The 19,986-nt window shown below is 39.7% G+C and overlaps 1 protein-coding gene and 1 long non-coding RNA gene across 2 annotated transcripts in view; one reads left to right on the top strand and one right to left on the bottom strand.

Moving 5' to 3' along the window:
- Positions 1 to 1,131: 1,131 nt before the first annotated feature.
- Positions 1,132 to 19,986, bottom strand: part of LOC111874562 (26S proteasome non-ATPase regulatory subunit 1) — a 38,792-nt gene continuing 19,937 nt past the window's right edge. The window contains exons 2-8 of the mRNA XM_033755504.1: positions 17,855 to 17,971; positions 10,437 to 10,539; positions 8,566 to 8,735; positions 4,799 to 4,993; positions 3,303 to 3,503; positions 2,660 to 2,786; positions 1,132 to 1,518 (exon numbers count right to left, since the gene is read on the bottom strand). Coding sequence (XP_033611395.1) covers positions 1,448 to 1,518; positions 2,660 to 2,786; positions 3,303 to 3,503; positions 4,799 to 4,993; positions 8,566 to 8,735; positions 10,437 to 10,539; positions 17,855 to 17,971 — 984 coding nt within the window. The 3' untranslated portion in view covers positions 1,132 to 1,447. The remainder of the gene's footprint in view (positions 1,519 to 2,659; positions 2,787 to 3,302; positions 3,504 to 4,798; positions 4,994 to 8,565; positions 8,736 to 10,436; positions 10,540 to 17,854; positions 17,972 to 19,986) is intronic.
- LOC111874566 lies at positions 2,207 to 8,556 on the top strand. The gene is made up of 4 exons (XR_002844582.2): positions 2,207 to 2,242; positions 5,856 to 5,973; positions 7,189 to 7,275; positions 7,561 to 8,556. It is a non-coding gene; the product is annotated as an uncharacterized LOC111874566 (long non-coding RNA).

Consider the following 19,986-nt stretch of genomic DNA (forward strand, 5'->3'; position numbering starts at 1 on the left):
AGGGGCAATAAGCTTTTGCAGCCCTAACGGAACATCTTAGCACTGAAGAGGGGACCCCTATAGCTTTCTCTTGAATAGCCATTCTTTCATTCTTCTGACCTTCAGTCAAGTATTCGAAAATCCGAAGGGTGTAAGCAGCGCTAGCAGAAGACCAAATGATTTTATTGCTTCCATCTGTTTTATGACACCAGAGACTGCTAAAATTTGTCAAGTGTTACAAACAGAAATGAAGTTATAATGCAGAACAACTCTGTGAAGAACTGGGAAACCATTTTTGCAGTACGCATCAAAATTAAAACACAAAAAATTGAAAATAGAGTACAACACTTTGTATTAAAAATTTCAAATCTTCCTTTATAATATGCGACACTATGTTCTTTTCTGAAATAAACAAAGTTATTTCCATCCATTTATCATAAAAATTGAGCTAGATAGAGCATTTTTAAACACAACGCTTAAAATTGATTAAGCGCCTAACAGGAACGGACATTTAAACGCAGCGTAGCAACGGGCATTTAAACGCGCACCAGCAGCGGACATTTAAATAAACTCCGGCCAGCTCAAGCTTACCACTATTTCGAAGTCCGGCGTTTAAAGGTTAATGATGCTGTCACTAGCTCAGATTATAAAGCTTCAAATGATCAGAGAATAGTTCCCATAAACCCTTTCCATTATTTCTTCATAAATAAGTTATTTAACAATGCTGTCAGTATCAACACTATACATCACTGATGATATAATGACTAATGAATATGGAGCAGTTGATGAAATGAGAATTGGCATGGGAAACCAAAGTACCCAGAGAAAACCCGCCCCACTGCCACTTTGTACACCACAAATCTCACATGACCTGACCTGGAATCCAACCTGGGCAACCCCAGTGAGAAGCTAGTAACTAACCACCTAAGCTATGGCACGGCCCTTAAAAGCTTTATGGTATGGTATTTAGAGAAGGGAAAAATTAATCTCTACATTCTAAGAATATTGCCACCACAACTTAACACTGAATCATTTCCATAGGATCTTCCCAGTATTCACAATATGTGTATACTTCCTGTGGCATGGTGAATATGAAGAAGTTTGAGGTCTGAAGCCATATTCAAGAATTCCACACAAGCAATCTTATCATAAAAGAGGGTGCGAAGTATTTAAGTATAACAAGTTTCTTCTGCCTTGCTCATAATGTATCTTTATTTACGCTTGTCAATCGAACATGCTAACAGAAGTTTATAATAGATTAAATGTTGAACAGAAGGTTTAAGATCAAATGCTGGATAGAAGGTTTAACAACTACGAACTAACACTGACACGTACAAATAAATATCGGTACAATGCCGAAACTCATGTATATATAATTCTTTACATAAAGCAGCAATTCACATTGACATCAACATTTAATTTGCAGTTATAAGTACTACATGTGCATGTCCAGCTGGAAGTGACTGAATTAGTCCTCAGTGTATTCAAACGGCTCGGGTGGTTCCGGCTCCTTATCTTCATCTGGCTTTGGTCCAAATGCTGCAAAAACAAAAATCATGTATGAGAAATAGAAGTCAATTAAAGAGATTTCCCAGTGCATTGTTTATTTCTGTCGTCATGACATTACAGACATTTGCAATGTTAACACGGTTTGGTGACCATTTATCGTTTCTGTAGTTTGGAAGTCCAGTTGTAACATTACCAGTCTACAATTTCTTCGTTACTCTCTTATGGTCCCTCTTATTTGCTTCAGTTTTTTCTGGTGTCTCAACAAAATCATCTTTAAAATGATTATTATTCAAATCTGTACATAAATACAAGAAAAATAAAGAAGGTATGTGAACATGTATCAGAAGCCCAAATTAATGACATGAGTAAAAAATAACAGGGACTAAGTAATGTGAAATTTGTGTAAATTCAATTACATGAGAACAATAACGACAAATGAATGTGAGGTAAAAAAAGGTAAAGCTATCCCCGTAACAGGCTGTGAGACATCAAGACTCCCACACTTTCTAGACAATTGGCTCACAGTTGACAGTGAGTGTGTCAGCCTTATGCACTGGTAGCCCTTTGCCCCCAGGAAGATTCATGACACTCATTTCCGTTACAGGATGAGTCGACCCCAGAGCCATAGTGCAGCTGGAAGGATTAGGTCAGTTAAAAAAAATCCAATGACCTCATCAGGAATCAAACCCGTGACCTTCTGGCTTGTAGCACTGTGCCTCAGCCAACTATGCTACCACATGCTCCTTAAATAAAAGTAAGATTTATAATAAAAGCAAACAGAAATATCAATTTTGTTCGAAGAGGTTCTCACAGTGGTGTCTGTGAGCAGTACAATCTTCTGGCAAGTGTTGTGTTGTCTGATAGAATAACAATTTCTGTATTACAACACACCAACTTCACCACTGTGTAACCAGCTTAGTGTCAGAGCAAAGATGAAGCCACCAAACTTAAAGCCTGACTATGCGATGAGTGTAGAGCAATTGTAGAATCATGAGTGACAAGGGAAAAATGAAGAAACATCTTAAAAATTTGCTCCAGTGGAAATTTTGTCCAGCACAGTTCTCAAATGGAGTTAACTGGGGTTGAACCTGTGGTAACAAGCCCGTGTCTATGATATCCCCACCCTTCACCCACTACTATGATTAAAAGATATTATTTTTGCTGTACAAACCGGCTACAGGCTCTACTAGCTCCTCAGCAGCCCCTGGTTTAACGTGACGAACCATAATGATTCCTCCAATGGTCAGATCCTTGAGAGGAGCATAGCTACTGCCATCAACCTGCTGTAGAACCTTCAACTGAAAACAAAATACAAACCATTAACTGTTAAAAATAAACATTTTAAAACTTTTGCAGTTTATTAAAACCATTGTTTTTACTTGGTTGAGCACCATACTTTTGAATGCTTTCCATCTTTGATCTTCCTTTACTACCAGAGACCACATTTCACACCCACAAAAATAAACATAACATTACACACAACACACCCCACCCCCCTCCCCCACTGTAATAATCTGCAACATTCATTCATTTTGGAGATAATGGAGAGTTAAACTGTAATCTGACTAATGTCCCCTATTTATGTCTGATCATTTAAACAAAAGTCAGTGACCACTGCATTTAAGTTCCCTATTTTAATGTAAACCTCTCCCCACAGTGCATGGAGAATATATCCACATGACTGAAATTCTATTTATTTCAGTGCAACAGTTAACAGAACAGTGATAAAAGAAAGCAAAAGTCAATCTCTCTCTCTGTCACACATACAGGTGTGCGTGCACATGTATATGCAGGGTTCCCCATATCATACATACCTGTGGCTTCATGATGCGAGCTGGGTTGCTCAAGATCTCAAAGTTTGGTTCTGGCTCTTTCTTAGCATCTTCTTCCTTGGTGCCTGCTGTTGCTTTCTTCTCAACTGATCCAGCTCTCTTCTCATCTTTATCCTTCTCCTTTTTTTCTTCCTTTTCTTTCTTTTCATCCTTCTTTTCCTTTCCTTCATCCTTCTCTTCATCCTGCATTAATGATGACAAACATTTACTTTGAAGTCAATCAAGAAAACAGTGTATTACACATATCAATGTTACAACTACTTCTTACATAATTTGCAGTTATAATCAAAATGGCAGTGATAGAACAGTAAAAGAGATGCTGGAATAATGGAGATTAACGGGAAAACTGCACTTCCATTAACTTAAATTAAAAGGGAAGAATTAAACATTTTATATGAGTTTTTATATGTTGTATCCTGTTTGAATAAACTAACAGAGTCTCTAGATATGCACCTGTCACACTAAACAAATGCTAATAATAGTTATACATCATTCGCCCTCTTGATCTACTACATATTTCAAGAGGGAGAGTCAATACACAAATATCAAGGTTTAGAACTATCTTGCAACAGGCTAATTGTTATTGCAAGAAAACTGTAAACCCTGTAACTTACATGTTAACTCTTCAAATGATGGCATTTCATTAGGACTGACTAAAACATTTAGTAGAAAAGAAGCACAAAAGTGTAGGTACAGCTGGCCATTTACCACAGAATGAGATACACTGTGATTACACATATTCTAAGCCAAACAAATTTCTATGAAATATTTTAGTTACAGTATAAGCCTGTATTACAGTGCTCCTTGCTGAACTGTGCGGGTACAGAGGATAAGTCCATAGGCTGCTGTGAATAAACTGAATGTTTCTGGTTTCCCTAACATTGGAATGTAACTGGTCATTACCTTTTGACACACACACATATATATGGATGTTTATGTACTCTATTAATTAATAAATCAATAATGATTTTAGTTAAACTAGCAAATAGTATCATTTTCCTTTTGTATTCAAGGGATACATATCTTCAGTTTTAACCTCACAGTTCTATGAATTCTAGTCATGTAAGATAAAACACGAAACTATGCCAACAGTTTACCAAACCCACACATATCGAAGGTTCCAGACCATTTTATAATTAGTCAGAATTCTAGAAGTATTTGAATTAAATACTGATACTTGATTGGATATGACCATTAGCTTTGTCAACCCCTTGGTTCTGAAAGCCAGCCAAAAATTAACTTATGAAGGGGTTTACATCAATTTGAACCCAACACTAGTTCACTTAACATGATGCTTTGCAAGAGAGTCTCCAACCAGCCTTCATGAAGATAAAATGAAAAATCCACGTAACAACCTTGAAGATGGAGACAGCTTAGTAACTTTCAGCAAAACCACACAACACCAGATCCCAGCAGGCAGTAATCCTCCTAGTCACCCACCATGAAAACCTCAAATTTCACAACTGGGAATTTCTTACCACATCCATCTTATCAGAGTCACGCTGCGACCGTCCGGCCTCTATGCGCCCAGCTTCTCGACGACGAGCCCTGGCTGCAATACTCAAAACAGCTGTTGTTACTTTCTCTCTTTCCTCTCGTTTCTTTTCCTCAAGCGGGGGAGGATATGCAAACATTGAGGGGCGAGCATTTGAACGGAACTCGATTTTCGGCATCTGTAAATCAGCATTAGACTTTCATATGAATCAATATCAACTGTGTTTCATTTCTTTAGCTATCATAATCATATCATTTTAAAATTTAAATTTATACATAACATTTACATTATAAGTAATAATAACTTTTATTAGATTAAACTTTCAACTTACAACAAAGTTCAGAAAATGCATGAAAGTTGCATAGCACAAATGAGACATACACATATTTCACATTATATCTCCAGCAACATTCAATCCTGACATTACTCCTGTTTTGGTGGGATGACCCACACAGAAGTGGGTAGCACTGTTCACATTTCAGAGATATTATTGACTCCATCTTCAAGGCAAAGTGACTACCTAATGGTCCTTCCAATACTTATATATGTGAAGTTTTTTTATTATGAAATCTGGTGTGGAAAATATATATTATCAGATAGGCAGTATTGTGATATGTAGGTCACACTGTTTCATTGTAACTTGCAAGAAAAGCTGTTAATATCTCGCTGTAATTGGTTAAGTTATGCAATAAAAATAATATTAATTAGAAGTTAGAAAATTAAATGGTAGATATGTTGAATATTTTTAATGTTTCAGAAAGTTTTGGAAAATTATAGAGTAAAGTTTCAGTCAAAGCAATTAATGGATTCAACTCAAAGATATTTCATATTATTATAGATGAAAATTAGTTTTTGCATTGTGTTTTCTATCCAAAATTCAAAAGAAATCTCAATGGAAGTTTCATTTTATTTTGTTAATCCAATGAACAATAAAAATTATCTTTTAGCACAGTCATGGGCTTACAAAGATACCTATAGAAATTGAACAAAGTGTACTGTCTGTTCAGAGAATGCAACTTTCATTTTCTAAATCTGTTTAGGGTCGTCTGCATTAGAAGATGCATTAAGGCATCATATGTACAACAGAACTGCTTTCAGTATGACTGATGTGTTACCAGGAAATGCCTTGGTGATCAAAATCACACACATCTCATACAGGTTTGTGTCTATGCGTTACTTTTGTGATAAATTTAGTAGGCAAGGAAGTCTCTTATCCAATTCCTTCACTTAAATGCTTCTGTTCTCCATTCTTTCATTTATCTGCATGACTGTTTCAATTAGTTTGAAAAACATATCTCCCACAAGACAACCCTAAACCAATTTTATCACAGGCATGATATACTGATGCTTGCAACATCAGTCCTGTTGCTAGGCAACCAGACAGCCACATCATTGAGCTGTGAAGGGAGCTTCATATCCATGTATCTAGAATCCTGGTAGGGGACTTGATGTATTTCATAATAATGAGGAAACAGTATCATTGTACCACCAAAAATCTTACGTTTTGTTAATTCCTTCCGAATACATTTCTGATCCCCACTGCAATTTATAAAAATATTTTTTTTTTTTTTATTTACATAGATTTAGCAATCAGAATTACATTTAATTCTATAAGCTAATTTGCTCTATTTGTCGTGACGTGGAGAGGGCTTATCCAGAGATAAGTCCTCGTTAACCCTCTCTGAGGTCGGCTGGCCAGTTCCTTTTCAGTCTTCGTCCGTTGTGGGGTTCCAGTAGCGGTTGAATTAGTACATTCTCGTGTCCTTCTATTTTGTTGAAGTATCTTGTGCTTTTAGTTTTTATGACTTCCTTTACTAGCGGCACTTTCAGATCTTCATGGAGTGTTGTATTGGAAACATACCACGGGGCGTTAGTGATCATGCGTAGTATCTTTGACTGACATCTTTGGATTATGGAGATATTGGTTTTGCTAGCGCATCCCCATATTTCCACTCCATATAGCCAAATTGGTTTTATTATTGTTTTATAAAGTAAAAGTTTGTTGTCTAAAGAGAGCTTGGAGTTCCTTCCAATTAGCCAGTGCATATCCTTAATTTTTAAATCAATCTGTTTGCGTTTTTTAGAAATGTGTTCCTTCCAGGTTAGATGGTTGTCTAGATGAATACCTAAATTTATAAAAATATATGCACGTATCCTATATGCTGTGAAGACTTCATCTTAGAAATCAGTCCACAGTTTGGCTTTGTTATTTAATCCACTTGGAGAACTGCTTCCATGATGCATTAATAACTCGTGGAAAATTATTTTAAAAAATGGACAATAACAATAAACTTAAAACAAAGAGTGAATAATCAAAACTAATGCAAAAAAATGGCAATACATAAATATACTAATTTTTTTCTCTGAGTCTAGCCAAGTACTGCATCACATGCTAAAAACCCCTTCCTGAAATAAGGTGGCTGATCGGATGTACCTCACACCTCAGGAGCTGTGATGGAGGTAAAATAAAAACCATACAGTATATTACTAAAAGACATATATTGAAATACAATCCAACAGTACTATATTTTACTGTAGACTCTCAACTCAATCATCTTTATTAAATGTCATCATTGTCATCATTGTCATCATCATCATCATCATCATCATAATCATCATCACCACCATTTTTTTTTCTTTAAACAAGGTTTTAACAGAACAAACATACAGAGAATACCACTTACTCCCCCATGTTTGTCTGTGCAGATGTAACCTTTTTCATGCTTTATTTATTGATGTTTTCAGTACCATGACTTTAAACAACTGATGGTAGGATGACTGCTAACTGAAAAGGATTTTGAAGGACGTGGTTGTGACTCAAATGAGGTAATATCCTGGTATTTGCTTGTCATGACTGATGAAATCCACAAAAGAACTTCAGTCAGGCTAGCCAGAGTGACCTGGCTGAGATTCAAATGAAACACCAGCTCAACAGAAGCCTAAGTGTTACCTTCATGCCAACCTGCTTGGTGTAGTGCTGTAACAGTTCTGTTTTGTTTGTAAAGATTCTGTATTATGAACGCATATTATATTTTTTATATACATGTATATTCATGAGGTCCAAGTAAGTAGTTAATCGTCATTAACTTAAACCCAAGAATGTGAATATGGCATAAAATATTCATTTCAAAGTTTGTAATATCATCTGAGACATTTTTCAATACATACAACAAGCACACATATCCCTTCTGCTCCCTGGATTTGCTTTCCTTGTAAATATTAAAATGCAGCTAAAGACTTAAAGCAGGATGAACACTTAAATTAAGATATTAAGCTTACTCATTTAATTAAAAAAGTGGTAATTAGGGTACAAATCACAACCTAAAACTCTACTGCAATACTTGCATACTATATTAACAAGTATGGCACCCACATATATTGGCAAACATATGGAGAGTTCTCTGTTAGGTCAGCACTAGGGAACAGGAGAGAGAGAAATTGAAAGAAACATTCCATCTTTATATAAATTATACTTGTATTGTGATTTATCTAAAAATTTATTTAGAGGCCCCTCAACATTAAATTCCATTACAATTGTTTCATCCACAATGGAGCTGTTATGTGCTTACAAATGGAAAACAGAGAACACAATGGAAACTCTTGTACTGTTGCTAAAAGCACCTACAAAAATTCTTGGTTATGGCTTAATTTTGCTTAACAGCTCTTCATGTCTGTTATTAATCTTCTGCCTCCTGTGCTCCATGTATGTCCTCCTTTAAATACAATAGTTAATTATGGGGCATGGCTTACCTTGAGCTGTGCGTTAAGGGCAATCAGGCAGGTTGGTGTGAAAGCCAGAGCGAGGCAGTGTGCCAGAGGGAACCAGTACCAGTACTGGGTGAACACCAAAACTCCCACCACTGCAAGCATGTTTGTGTGGCCTGTACGTGACTGCAGAGACACTGTTACATTACGACCACCTGCAAAACACACTCCTATTACATGTACAGGAACATTTACTTGGTGACATTTAGAGATCAAAATGATTCTTTCTTCTTCTTCTGCTTCTTCCATGAGTTGGGTAATGACACAGATAGTACTGTGATGTATAGATTCATTACTAAGCAACAACTTGGTAAACACATTCCCGTGGGAGCCAATGTGTGCAACAGCAGGACATCCATTGCTAGGCAATGGATCAGTAAACACACCTCCTTAACAACAGAGGCTGTGTTTTCTGTGTGGTCCATGCAAAGTGGTTATAAAGTAGTGTATGGCAGCATAAAGTGAAGTGAAGAGCTGAGTTTTGGGATGGCAGCCTACCGGGATATAAGCTTGGGAGCAGAGGAATTGAACTGAGACAAGTTTTCAGAATTGGCAGCTGCAGAATAGTTGCAAGAAAGGAGTTAGGCTGTGAAAAAAAGACCCCACGTATAATTAGAAGTGACACTGAGACTGCTATAAATAATATGCCTGGATGGGAATAGTGAAGACTGAGAACCCTAGTGTGTGTGCAGTGGTGAACTGTGAAGTATGTAGACCAGCGATAAGCAATGTATTGCCTGTAGTTCCGAGTACTCTGTATAAGGTGTCAGTAAATCCAAAACCCCATCTATAAGTCACCCTTACAAGTGACAGTATCAGCACTACACAGTGTCAGATGAGATAATTAGTGATGAATGATGAACTGGAAAAGATTTGGAAGGGTGCAGTTACGGCTTATTTGAGGCATTATCTTGGCATTTGCCTGGAGAGACTGAGGACTCCCCTGCCAAAAAAAAAAAAAAACTCAGCTAGAATAGCTGGTGTCCTGGTTGAAATTTTAATCAAGAATTTACCGAATACAAACCCATAATGTTGCCTCTAGATCAACCTGTTCAGTATTAGACTTTGTTATATTGTAACATGATCCATTAATCCGAGAAGTAACATCAGAAATGGAGGAACATGTGCAAAGGATGCCAGCAGACTGTCTACTCAGAGCAGATTTGGAATATACACCCTAGGAAATGAAGCTTCAGAATGTGGGATATAGTACCCATACCCTGTGAGGAAAGGGAAGTATTTATGGTCAAAAATTTTACATATTACACTGATCATGAAGCAACTATCAGGGTAGGCATGATGAATGTGAGGAGAGAGGGCAGGTATACAAAATATTGTTTGCCAAAAATCTTCATGAAAAGACATATGCAGAAAGAGGAAAATAATATTAAAATGAATCTTGAAGAAATAGGTTGTAGAGATGTGAACTGGATTTAACTGATTCAGGATAGATGTTCTTGTGATGAGAGTTACTAACTTTTGGGTCCAATAATTTTTCTTGATGAGCAATCAACTGCTCATGGAGACAGACAGTTGATAAATTGAAAGGCTATAAGAAAGGATGTATATGACAGAAGTAAAATGTACAAACACACATTTGGTTTTTATGATGACTGTCTGTGGTGCCAGTAGCAGTCAACCATAAGATGTGCAGCACACTGAATGTGTTGCAGCAAACAGGAACACTAATGCCAGTGTTCTGGGTGCAAAATCTGTCAAATTAGGACCAGAAAACTGTCAGTCCATGCACCAATGGGTTCCACTTGAACAGCTCTCATACAAATGCTTAGACAGAAACCACAAAATTTAAACTCTTTATTGTGAATTAATAATTAGAAAGTTTGAAATTTACTCACCTGCATCAATAATTCCCTGTGCTAGGATGGCACCAAATTTGGCCATCACATCTTCATGTTTATCTACAATCACCTTAGCATACAATGCACGGAAGTCTTTTACCTGGAAAGTAAACAATTCATACGTGAAACCTATTTCTTCTCTATGACTGAATTCACATGAATGAGATTTCTTGATTATTGGAATATAAGGAAACATACATCATGCAAAGAACAGAATACACAACCTGCAGCAATGTGTGTGTGCTGTACATAAGACCTAATAACCTACACTTTTACTGTAAAAACTTTTAGGAAATACCTTTCTATAAAACTGTATATCATATAATTGTGAACCATATTTTAAAATCTACAGTAAGTGTAATGCTAATTTCTTTCTATTGTCATGTCTCTGAGGTTTGATCTGTTCTTTTAAATTTGTTATATTGGATGGCTTGCATTTCCAGTAATTACTAAAATGTGTAAGGGTAAAGGGTAAAGTTGTCACATCTGAGGGGGGAAGTCACATGCTAAAAGAAATTCTTTCTTGAATTCTCTCCATCTGTACAGCCATCTACTCAACTGTGGCACAAATTGGATGAAGATCTCAACTCTGATCATTACAAACCACACATAAAGATGGAGATATTATGGATTATGAGACAGCAGAAAAATTAGTACATGATAAATAAATTCTTTGTTTCCTAATGTAAAACCAACTGAGAATTCAGTGAGAAGTCTCATCATTTATTATATGAGTGTCTGTACTGTTATTAACTTCCCATGCTTTCTCCTGCATTATTCTTCAACTGCATATCGTTCAATGATTACATCTATGCTGGCGTTTACTGCAATCTGCCGTTAATAACATGTACAAATAGTCAATCATAAACTGTCTCCTTCATATGGTGTATTATGCTTCACATATTCGTGCAAAAAATATTATCAATACCCACAGAACTGACACTGCTCCTCCAGTCGTGACATGCTATGCAACTCACATTCATGCAACACGTTAAAGCTCATAGTTCGTTGCTATGGTAAAATGAAACTGTGTAATGACAATGACAAATCTCATGCCTTTCAAACTTTTCTATATATGGAGAGATACTTAATTATGCTGTCAGTAGCTCAGACAGTGTCAAACGATTGGATAATTCGTGAACTGGAAATGATGCAGCAGGAATCAGTCGTGGCCTAATTTTACATAATATCCTGGAGGAGCTGAAGAAAATAAATGAAAAGTTCAGTCAAGACAGCCAGCATCAACAATAATCTGTTTGTCTTAATGTTAATGAAAAATTCTTATTCAGATGAGCCGTCTAAATAAATGTGTACTTTGTATTTTTCAGTACTGGATGTTATAACAGGATCGTGTGGCATGAAGACCCCTAATGTAAAATTAAGATTATAGGTAAAGTATGAAATGAAGATGTAGGAGGGAGTTGAGGTATAGCTCCACCTTTCTTAATCTCGGCACTAGATGGAGATGAGTAGTCAGCTGGAGGCTTTACCCCCAGAGAAAGAGCCCCGGTACACATTGGATAGGAGGATGGGTGGGCCACAGAGCAGGTCTGAAGGCTATGGAGTACAAAAAAAAATTCTCTTGCGCCTGCCGGGAATCGAACCCCGACCGTCCAGCCCGTCGCTATATTGACTGATGTATCTCGTCTCTCAGCTGTAAGCATACATAAAAAGGGATGTCTACTGGCGAGCCTGACCAAGCGATACAGAAACTGTTTACCACTGTTTTATGAACAAATGGAACATTATAAAATATGTGTAAATCAAAAAGTACCTTAAACAAACTAACTCAAACGCTGTATAAAATGAACTGACACCCAGAACATCACGAAGTATGAAAGCAGTGACCTACAGAATTAATATGTCCTTAAAAATTCTTAGCACAATTTATTAATGGTTAGATTTATTAAGCTTCTCTTCGTCTGGAAAAACAATGAACTTATTAGTGTCATCATCACTCCATGGATTAGGTGAGTCGTCTCTTCCGACTTCAAATATTGTTACTTCTCCCTCCACGTTTCATCCTTGTCTTCTGCGCATCGCTTACCAGACGGACGAAATTCACAGGCTTGAAGCAGAATGCGAGTCTCTTCACTCCTTCTTGTCTTGTCATCATCATCATCATCATCATCAGTAATCTGTCAAGACGACAGGTCCACAGTCTCTTTCAAAACAGTTCCTCCACTTAATGCGATCTAGAGCTTTCTCCTTCAAATGACAGTATCCTCTTCTGTCCCCAAGGTCATCCAGCATCTTCTTACGTCTTCATCCTCATCTTCTTGTCACTTCTATCCGCCCATCTATCTTTCCTTCGATAGCTTCTTTCAGAAGGCAGTGTCTGCGTAAAACATGACCAATCCAATTAGCCTTCCGTTTTCTTATTTCATGTAGGATATTCCTCTGCTCACTGACTCTGATTAACACTTCTTCATTTCTCACATAATCGGTCCAACTGATCTTCTCCATTCTTCTCCAACACCACATTTCGAAACTTTCCAGATGTTTCTGATCTACTGCCCTAAGTGTCCATGTTTCAGCCCCATACAGAGCTATGCTCCAAATGTAGCATTTCACTAGTTTCTTCCTCAAATTTAAGTCCAATTTGCTGGTAAAAANTCATCTGCATATTTCACAGTTTGAATAATTTGCCCTCCTACTTTGAAGTCACCGAGCCCATCCAGAGCTTCCTTGGTAAGGCATTTGTCTTGTATTCCACTTCAAATCTCCACGACCCCTTTACAGCAATGATATAAAATGTCAGGGTCCGAAGATAGGAACTAGCTCTATCGATTGGGCCCAACTGAGTAGGTTTTACCTGAAGATGGAGACAGAATCCAGTCTCCGAAACGTTGTGTTTTAATTCAAAACAAGATGATGGATAATTCAATTCAATTCTTTATTATGAGTGTTGGAACTTTGATAGTGGCAACACTGCTGTAGAGACGCCATGCAAGGAACCAAATAATGTCGCTTATACAAGTTAGTTACATACCTACCATACCTCAGAGCAAATGCACTCTCCCTTCCCATATCACCCGCATGCGCAGTGACGAGAAGAACAGGGCCTCGTGTTAGCTGGCGGTCTAATGTAGTGTTGTCAAGATGTTTTCGAAACAGGAACAGCGGAGTTGGATAAAAATTGAATGTGCCAGAGGCCGTACAGCACGACAGTGTCATAAAGGTATTCAAGAGGCTTGCGGGAAATCTGCATTGCCTTACAGAACAGTGGCAAGGTGGGTAAAAGCCTTCAATGAGGGACATCAAAATGTGGCAGACATGCGTCGGCCAGGTCGTCCTAGTGTCAGTGAAGAAGAAGTGTATGCCCTTTCCGCGTTACTGGAGAGTGATCACCGCCATACGATTCGTGAGCTGGCCCGAGAGACAGGATCAGCACATGCGACTGTGCTTCACATTCTGAAGGAAATTCTGAGAAAATTGCATCACGATGGGTTCCGCATGATTTGACGGAAATGCAGAAATGGCTACGATACGACGCTGCTCGTAACCACTTGGAGCGCTATGAGCGCAAAGGAGAGGCTTTCTTACGCAGTATCATTACGCTGGATGAGACATGGGTCAAATCGTATGAGCCACAAATGAAACGCCAATCGAATGAATGGCGTATGAAAATCAAGAGTTCGTCAGAAGAAAGAAGCGGCGACGCTTTCTGCAGAACCAACCCATCATTTTGCAGGACAGTGCTCTGCCGCATGCAGCACAAGCTGTGGCTGATTTGTTCGAGCGATGGGGCCGGGAAGTGCTGTACCATCCACCGTACTCCCTGGACTTAAGCCCTTGTGACTTCAACTTGATTCCTAAGATGTGGGAATCACTTCGTGGCATTCGCTTCAGAGCTGTTCCAGAGATTCTTCAGGCAGCAGACCGCTCCATTCGAACTATCAACACAACAGGCACTGCTAAAGGTATCCTACGACTTCCACATCGCTAGCAACGGGTTGTACACAATGCTGGTGACTACAATGAAGGACAGTAAAACTTCGAAACATGCATCTATTTTGTATCAGTTTAAATAAATTTATGTGCCGAGTCAACAGCCGCAAGGCCAATTACAAATGTTCAGAAACATAATATTTGTGCTGAAAAAGAGGCCTAATTATGAAGAAACCCGAATATAATTAACAAATTAAGTAACCCCAACGAGCCGAGTTCTCCTTCAGAAGCGAATAGCTTCCTAGTAGTCTCCTTTCTTCTGGGTTTCTCATCGAAATTCTTATGCATGCTTGCCAGGGCGTGTTGCATGCCCCGCCCTCCGGATTTGGCCATTCGAACACCTGGTGCGGAGTACAAATTATGACACTCCTCATTATGCAGTTTTCTTCAGCTACCCGTTAGTTCATCCCTCTTAGGTAAAACCTTTCCCCAAGGTACCCTGTTTTCGAAGGTCAATATACAGGAGAAACGCGTATTTGAACATTTACTGTAATCTCAACTCACGGAGACGTAAATGGAGTGGGATGGAAGCTCTCTGCAGTCTCATTCGATATACTATCCTAACATATGCTTTGCAGGACAGAAATAAAATAAAAACCTATCTCTTTTGAGTTTTTGCAAAATAATCAAAAACAGAGGACACTTATATTAAAGTTGCAATTCTATCCACTGCAAATACCACATACACGAGTGTACAAAGAGAAACGTCAATATTTAAATTAAAAACATCAATCAGTGTGGCCCCTGGTCACTCAGAACAACTGATGTTTCCATGCCACTGTGCACGCAAATTTGAAATGTTTACACCCACCACATCATTATGTCCCGGTAGACGGAGGTCTGAATGCATGGAAAGCCGTTGACTTACTTCCTACATCAGACCAAGCAAAACTGTTCATCCCCCTCCCCCCAACAGACATTATCCCACCCTCGAGACCAGTCAGCTCAGTATGAAGTGTCAAGCAAGAACTGAGATAAGGACAGTCAAGTCTAACGCACAATTAATATCCACTTGAAAGGGCCATTTTTTCTGCTGAAATAGCAATGCAAAATCAAAATCAGACCTCTCAGTGCATAACTACACTATAACCAACTTCAAGGAGCTGAGCCCTTCTCGACAAGCCGCCAGTTGGGTAACTATTCAAGAACTTCCCAGGATTTTATGGTACCCGATGATTCATTACCCTGTTCACAAGAGCCCTCCAATGGTCCCTATGGTGAGCCAGATCAATCCAGTCCACACTATCCCACTCCATCTCTCTAAGATCCATTTTAATATTAACCACCAACCTACGTTTTCGTCTTCCTAGTGCTTTCGTTTCTTCTGACTTTCCCACAACTGTCCTATATGCATTCCTCTTCCCTCAATCGTGTTACATGCCCTGCCCATCTCACTCTCCTTGACTTGGTCATTCTAATTATACTTAGCGAAGAATACAAATGCCGATCACAGTGACTGCGCGGTGTAAGGCATGAACTGTCTTCGCCCGCTCAAACACTGCGATCGTGGGTTCAAATCCAACTTGATGCATGGATGTCTGTGTTCTATTGTTCTATGTTTGTGCTTTCCTGTGTGCAGCTAGCGGCCTCGCGACGGGCTAATCTCCCGTCCGAGGGGTCCTACCGTCTGTGAAAAAGATCAAGAAACTGGAAAAGCGGCCAAGGTTCAACAAAAGGGCTGTAGAACCACGGATGGGTGGAAGGAAACAAAACTGCCAGACACCAACGAACATCGTTATTTCTGTCGCAATTTTTAAAAACATTTTTATTTACTTCCAATTTTTTTTACGTACTACTAAAAACCATATCATGCCTAAGACAGCGCGGCCACTATGATCGGCTATTTTGTGCTATTACTGTGAATTTTTTTTATAAATTCTACATGATGTTAACTGAGGGGTGGGCTGTGGAATTTTACTGAGGCACAATGAGGTCCCATATGGACAAAAAGAAAAAAATTTACGACTTTCTTTAGAAGTTGCATAACAGATGTGCCACCTAAGATCTCAGCATAACCAGTATTCATTCTTAAACTATCTCCATGGCGATAAGTCCATCTTGGGAAGCGAACAGCCGCCCAGTTACCAAGGAAATATCCCGCCTTTATGGGCCCCAAAACATCATAATTAAGCCGGGTATAACTTCCTTCATATTGCTTCTGGCCTATGGGCATGCATTAGCTATCACTGACGGTGGAAATATGGCTAGATTTAAAATACTAGAAGACTACATGCTGTGAAAACTAAACATATTACAAAAATAAAAGCACGCAGGGTTATCGTCAACATTAGCGCATTAGTCCCATCAATATTCTGCCAACTGGCCTCTACATAAACGCTAATGACGACTAAAAACATTCGGTTCCCACAGCAAAGTCTGTTAAGAACAATACATGAACAACAAACTAAATGCAAATTTAATGAGACGAGTTTAAAGCAACAGCAAAATAACATTATGTAAAAAGGGCGATGGGGGTTATTTCATTTCTATTTCGGTGTTATGCTTCACTGAAGTTTGTCAACAAACAGCTGATGCAAAACAAAGCAAGGGATTGCAAGAGGAAACCGATAAAACAGTGTGGCAGAGAAATTAAAAAGAAGGGAGGAGAGTGAAACGGAATTACAACCTTTCAAATCTGAGTTCCTTTTAGGTTTCTTCAGTTCCTCCTCTCAGTCAAACACACGTTTAATTCTCACATTATAATCTACAGGTCCCCGTGCCGATACACTTGTTACAAAGAGGGCACTACTTTCAAACACTCCATTCAGTTCGTATCGCGTTCATAAATTTTCGTTTATTTTCTAGGGGAATATAGTAATGACAAACAAGAAACCAGCAAGAGGAGCGGGGCAAGCTGATAAGAGGCAGTACGTTCGTCCGAAACGTCGGAGGACCTCTACTGGACTACAGAGTGTTACAACCCAGAAAACGGTACCTTTTATAGTCCTCTACAATTACGAGAAACACAGTTCTGCACACTGTTGCAGGTCCCTATCAGGCTGTACGGTGTCGGCAGGAACCTAAGTAGCTTTACAGCCTCTCTACACCTACAGTAAGCTATAAAATGTTCCTGTACAGTCACGAGAAGTGCAGTTCTGCGCACTGTTGCAGGTCCCTATGAGGCTCTACGGTGGCAGCAGGAACCTAAATAGCTTCACAGCCTCTCTACAATACGCTGCTGAAGTTCCAGTACAGTGACGAAATATTCAGTAATGTTCTGAGCCGACTGCTGCTACACTTTCCGGATGGAAATCTTATAGACTTCCCGGAAGTATGCACGGACAAACCTACACCTTAAACAATTCTTGAAAACACAGCGTAAGCCGCGCCCTATATCATCTCTCATTTTCAAAAGCTTTCGATGAACCTTTATTTTCAAATACGCCAGGATAGTGGGTGTCTACGAGATTGAAACCAGATACCTCCAGAATTCAAGTCCGAGGCATTATTGCTCAGTATCTTACCTTTGGACAAGTGTGTTCTGTCTGCTGTATAAGGATCATGGCAGATGCTATCAGCGCACCCTGGCGAACGAAGTTAACTGGGTCATTGGTCATCGGATCCAACAGTGCTATGGCTTCCTGCAACAGAACGAAATACACACGTGATGAGTTTAAACTCGCGTGACACGCCGCACACTCTTTGTCCTCTTTCAATTAGAGGTTGATAGCATTCACCGCGTGCGGGGGAGACAGACATAATGGTACAGTTGTCCTGCTCAGCTATTAACATCCAAATTGTTCTCCATGTCCAGCCTGCCTGCCTTCCAGTCCATCTGCCGTCTGCCATGTTGCGGCAGTACACAGCCCTCATATGTATCACAGGCGAACTGGCCCTCCAGTATGACCAAGCCCCTTCAACTACTAAATACTGTGACAAATATGGCCATTGTTCGGCAAAGACTCAGTATACACGTTCCAGTGAACACGCAACAATAGGAGCTGTGTTTTCTGTGGTCCGTGCAGCAGATATATAACGCGGTAAAATTAAAATTAGAGTTGTCCTCCAGTGTGGAGGCGGGGTTGAATACCTCCACCGTGACCCTGCGAGTCGTAGGAGGCGACGAAAAGGGAAGTCTCAAATCTGAGACAGTAAAATATGGTTGCGAGTACCAAGGGACTCGGACTTGAGAAAGACTGCGCTGGAAAGGGCCAGTAGCATGTAAAAAGGACATACCCGACCTCTCGTCAGAGAGGTAGTCCCACAAAAAACAAAACCGTAACGTTCAACAGTAATAAATATCTGGTCATGAGCCCCAGACGGGGCTCGACACCAGCACTTACTGACTGACTGACTGACCGTCAGTTGCAATGTGACTTTGACTTGGAGTAGAGTTGTCCCTGTGATTAACTAATTAAGCACTGCGCCACGAAGGCGTATGGGGGAGTGCATCTATAGATCTACGTTTTCTTGATCTCGTCGCTGGTTGGATGTTGTCAGCTTCACGCCACTGCTACTTTACTCCAGGGGAAAATGCCCCCGATACCCATTAGGTAGGAGGTTGGGTGGACGACTTTGAGAAGAGGAAATTCTTGCCCCCACCGGGACTCGAACTCCGACCCCTCGGTCGTGCAGCTATACCGACTGCGCTAACCCGTTATCCCAGAATAACTGTGAGTTCAGTTTTGAGTACGAGAACGAGAACGGATCATGTACTACTGATTTGTGAGGTGGGTGGATTAGCGGTAAAGCTGTGATTGATTGTGATTAAGAGAGATTGTAACATAAGTATTCATAAATCGAATAATCCAACCCAGAAGCCGTTATTCTCAGTCACGGAATCCCGGACACTGACAATTCGTGTACTTTACCACAAATGGGAAGTGAAATTCAGATTCGGAACTTACCTGTTACCCTCTGTGTCTGCCGGTTATGTGTTTACTGACATTTTTACTTTCCTACTTTTAATTGAACATGTGGAATGCGGGAGCAGGGATAGCGGCTGGCCACGGGATGGACGGCCGAGGGGTCGGAGTTCAAGTCCCGGTATAGGCAAGATTTATCTCATCTCCACGTCATCCACACCAGTTGTGGGATCCACCCAGCATCCTATCCAACTGGTACCGGGGGCTCTTACAATGGGAGTAAAGCGGCCGAAGCGTGAAGGTGACCACTCACCAACGAAATGCTGAAAGCACACGTTTTCATGGCGTAGTGCTTAATTAGTTAAGCACGGGGATAAGTTTACTTTTCGCCTGCCGCGTCTCAAGACGTAAAGTACAGATATAGAGTGTGATTAGGGCACTTCTATTTCGTTTTTGTAACCACGCGGGGTAGGACGCTAGGACAAATGGTTATGAAGCAATGAGGAAAAGCAATATTTTGGGGTTCCTCAATGTTGGCGGGGTACTTAAACTGGAAAAAAAAAAAAAAAATTAAAAGGTGGCTTCCTATTGGTCTGCCGGGGAAGGGAGGGGACAGGAAAGAGGTTGGCCCTAAGACTGCTTCATACAATTTCTATCTGTTGCAACAGAGAACAAGAGTAACCCAGCAATAAGACGCACGAAATATCACGTGCAAAGGTACAGTTCATGTGAATCCCTTAGACCAGTGAGCGGTGATTAACCGTGGAAAGCGGCAAGCAATAACATGGATA

This window comes from Cryptotermes secundus, unplaced genomic scaffold (genome assembly GCF_002891405.2).
Source record: "Cryptotermes secundus unplaced genomic scaffold, Csec_1.0 scaffold1009, whole genome shotgun sequence".
NCBI lineage: Eukaryota > Metazoa > Arthropoda > Insecta > Blattodea > Kalotermitidae > Cryptotermes > Cryptotermes secundus.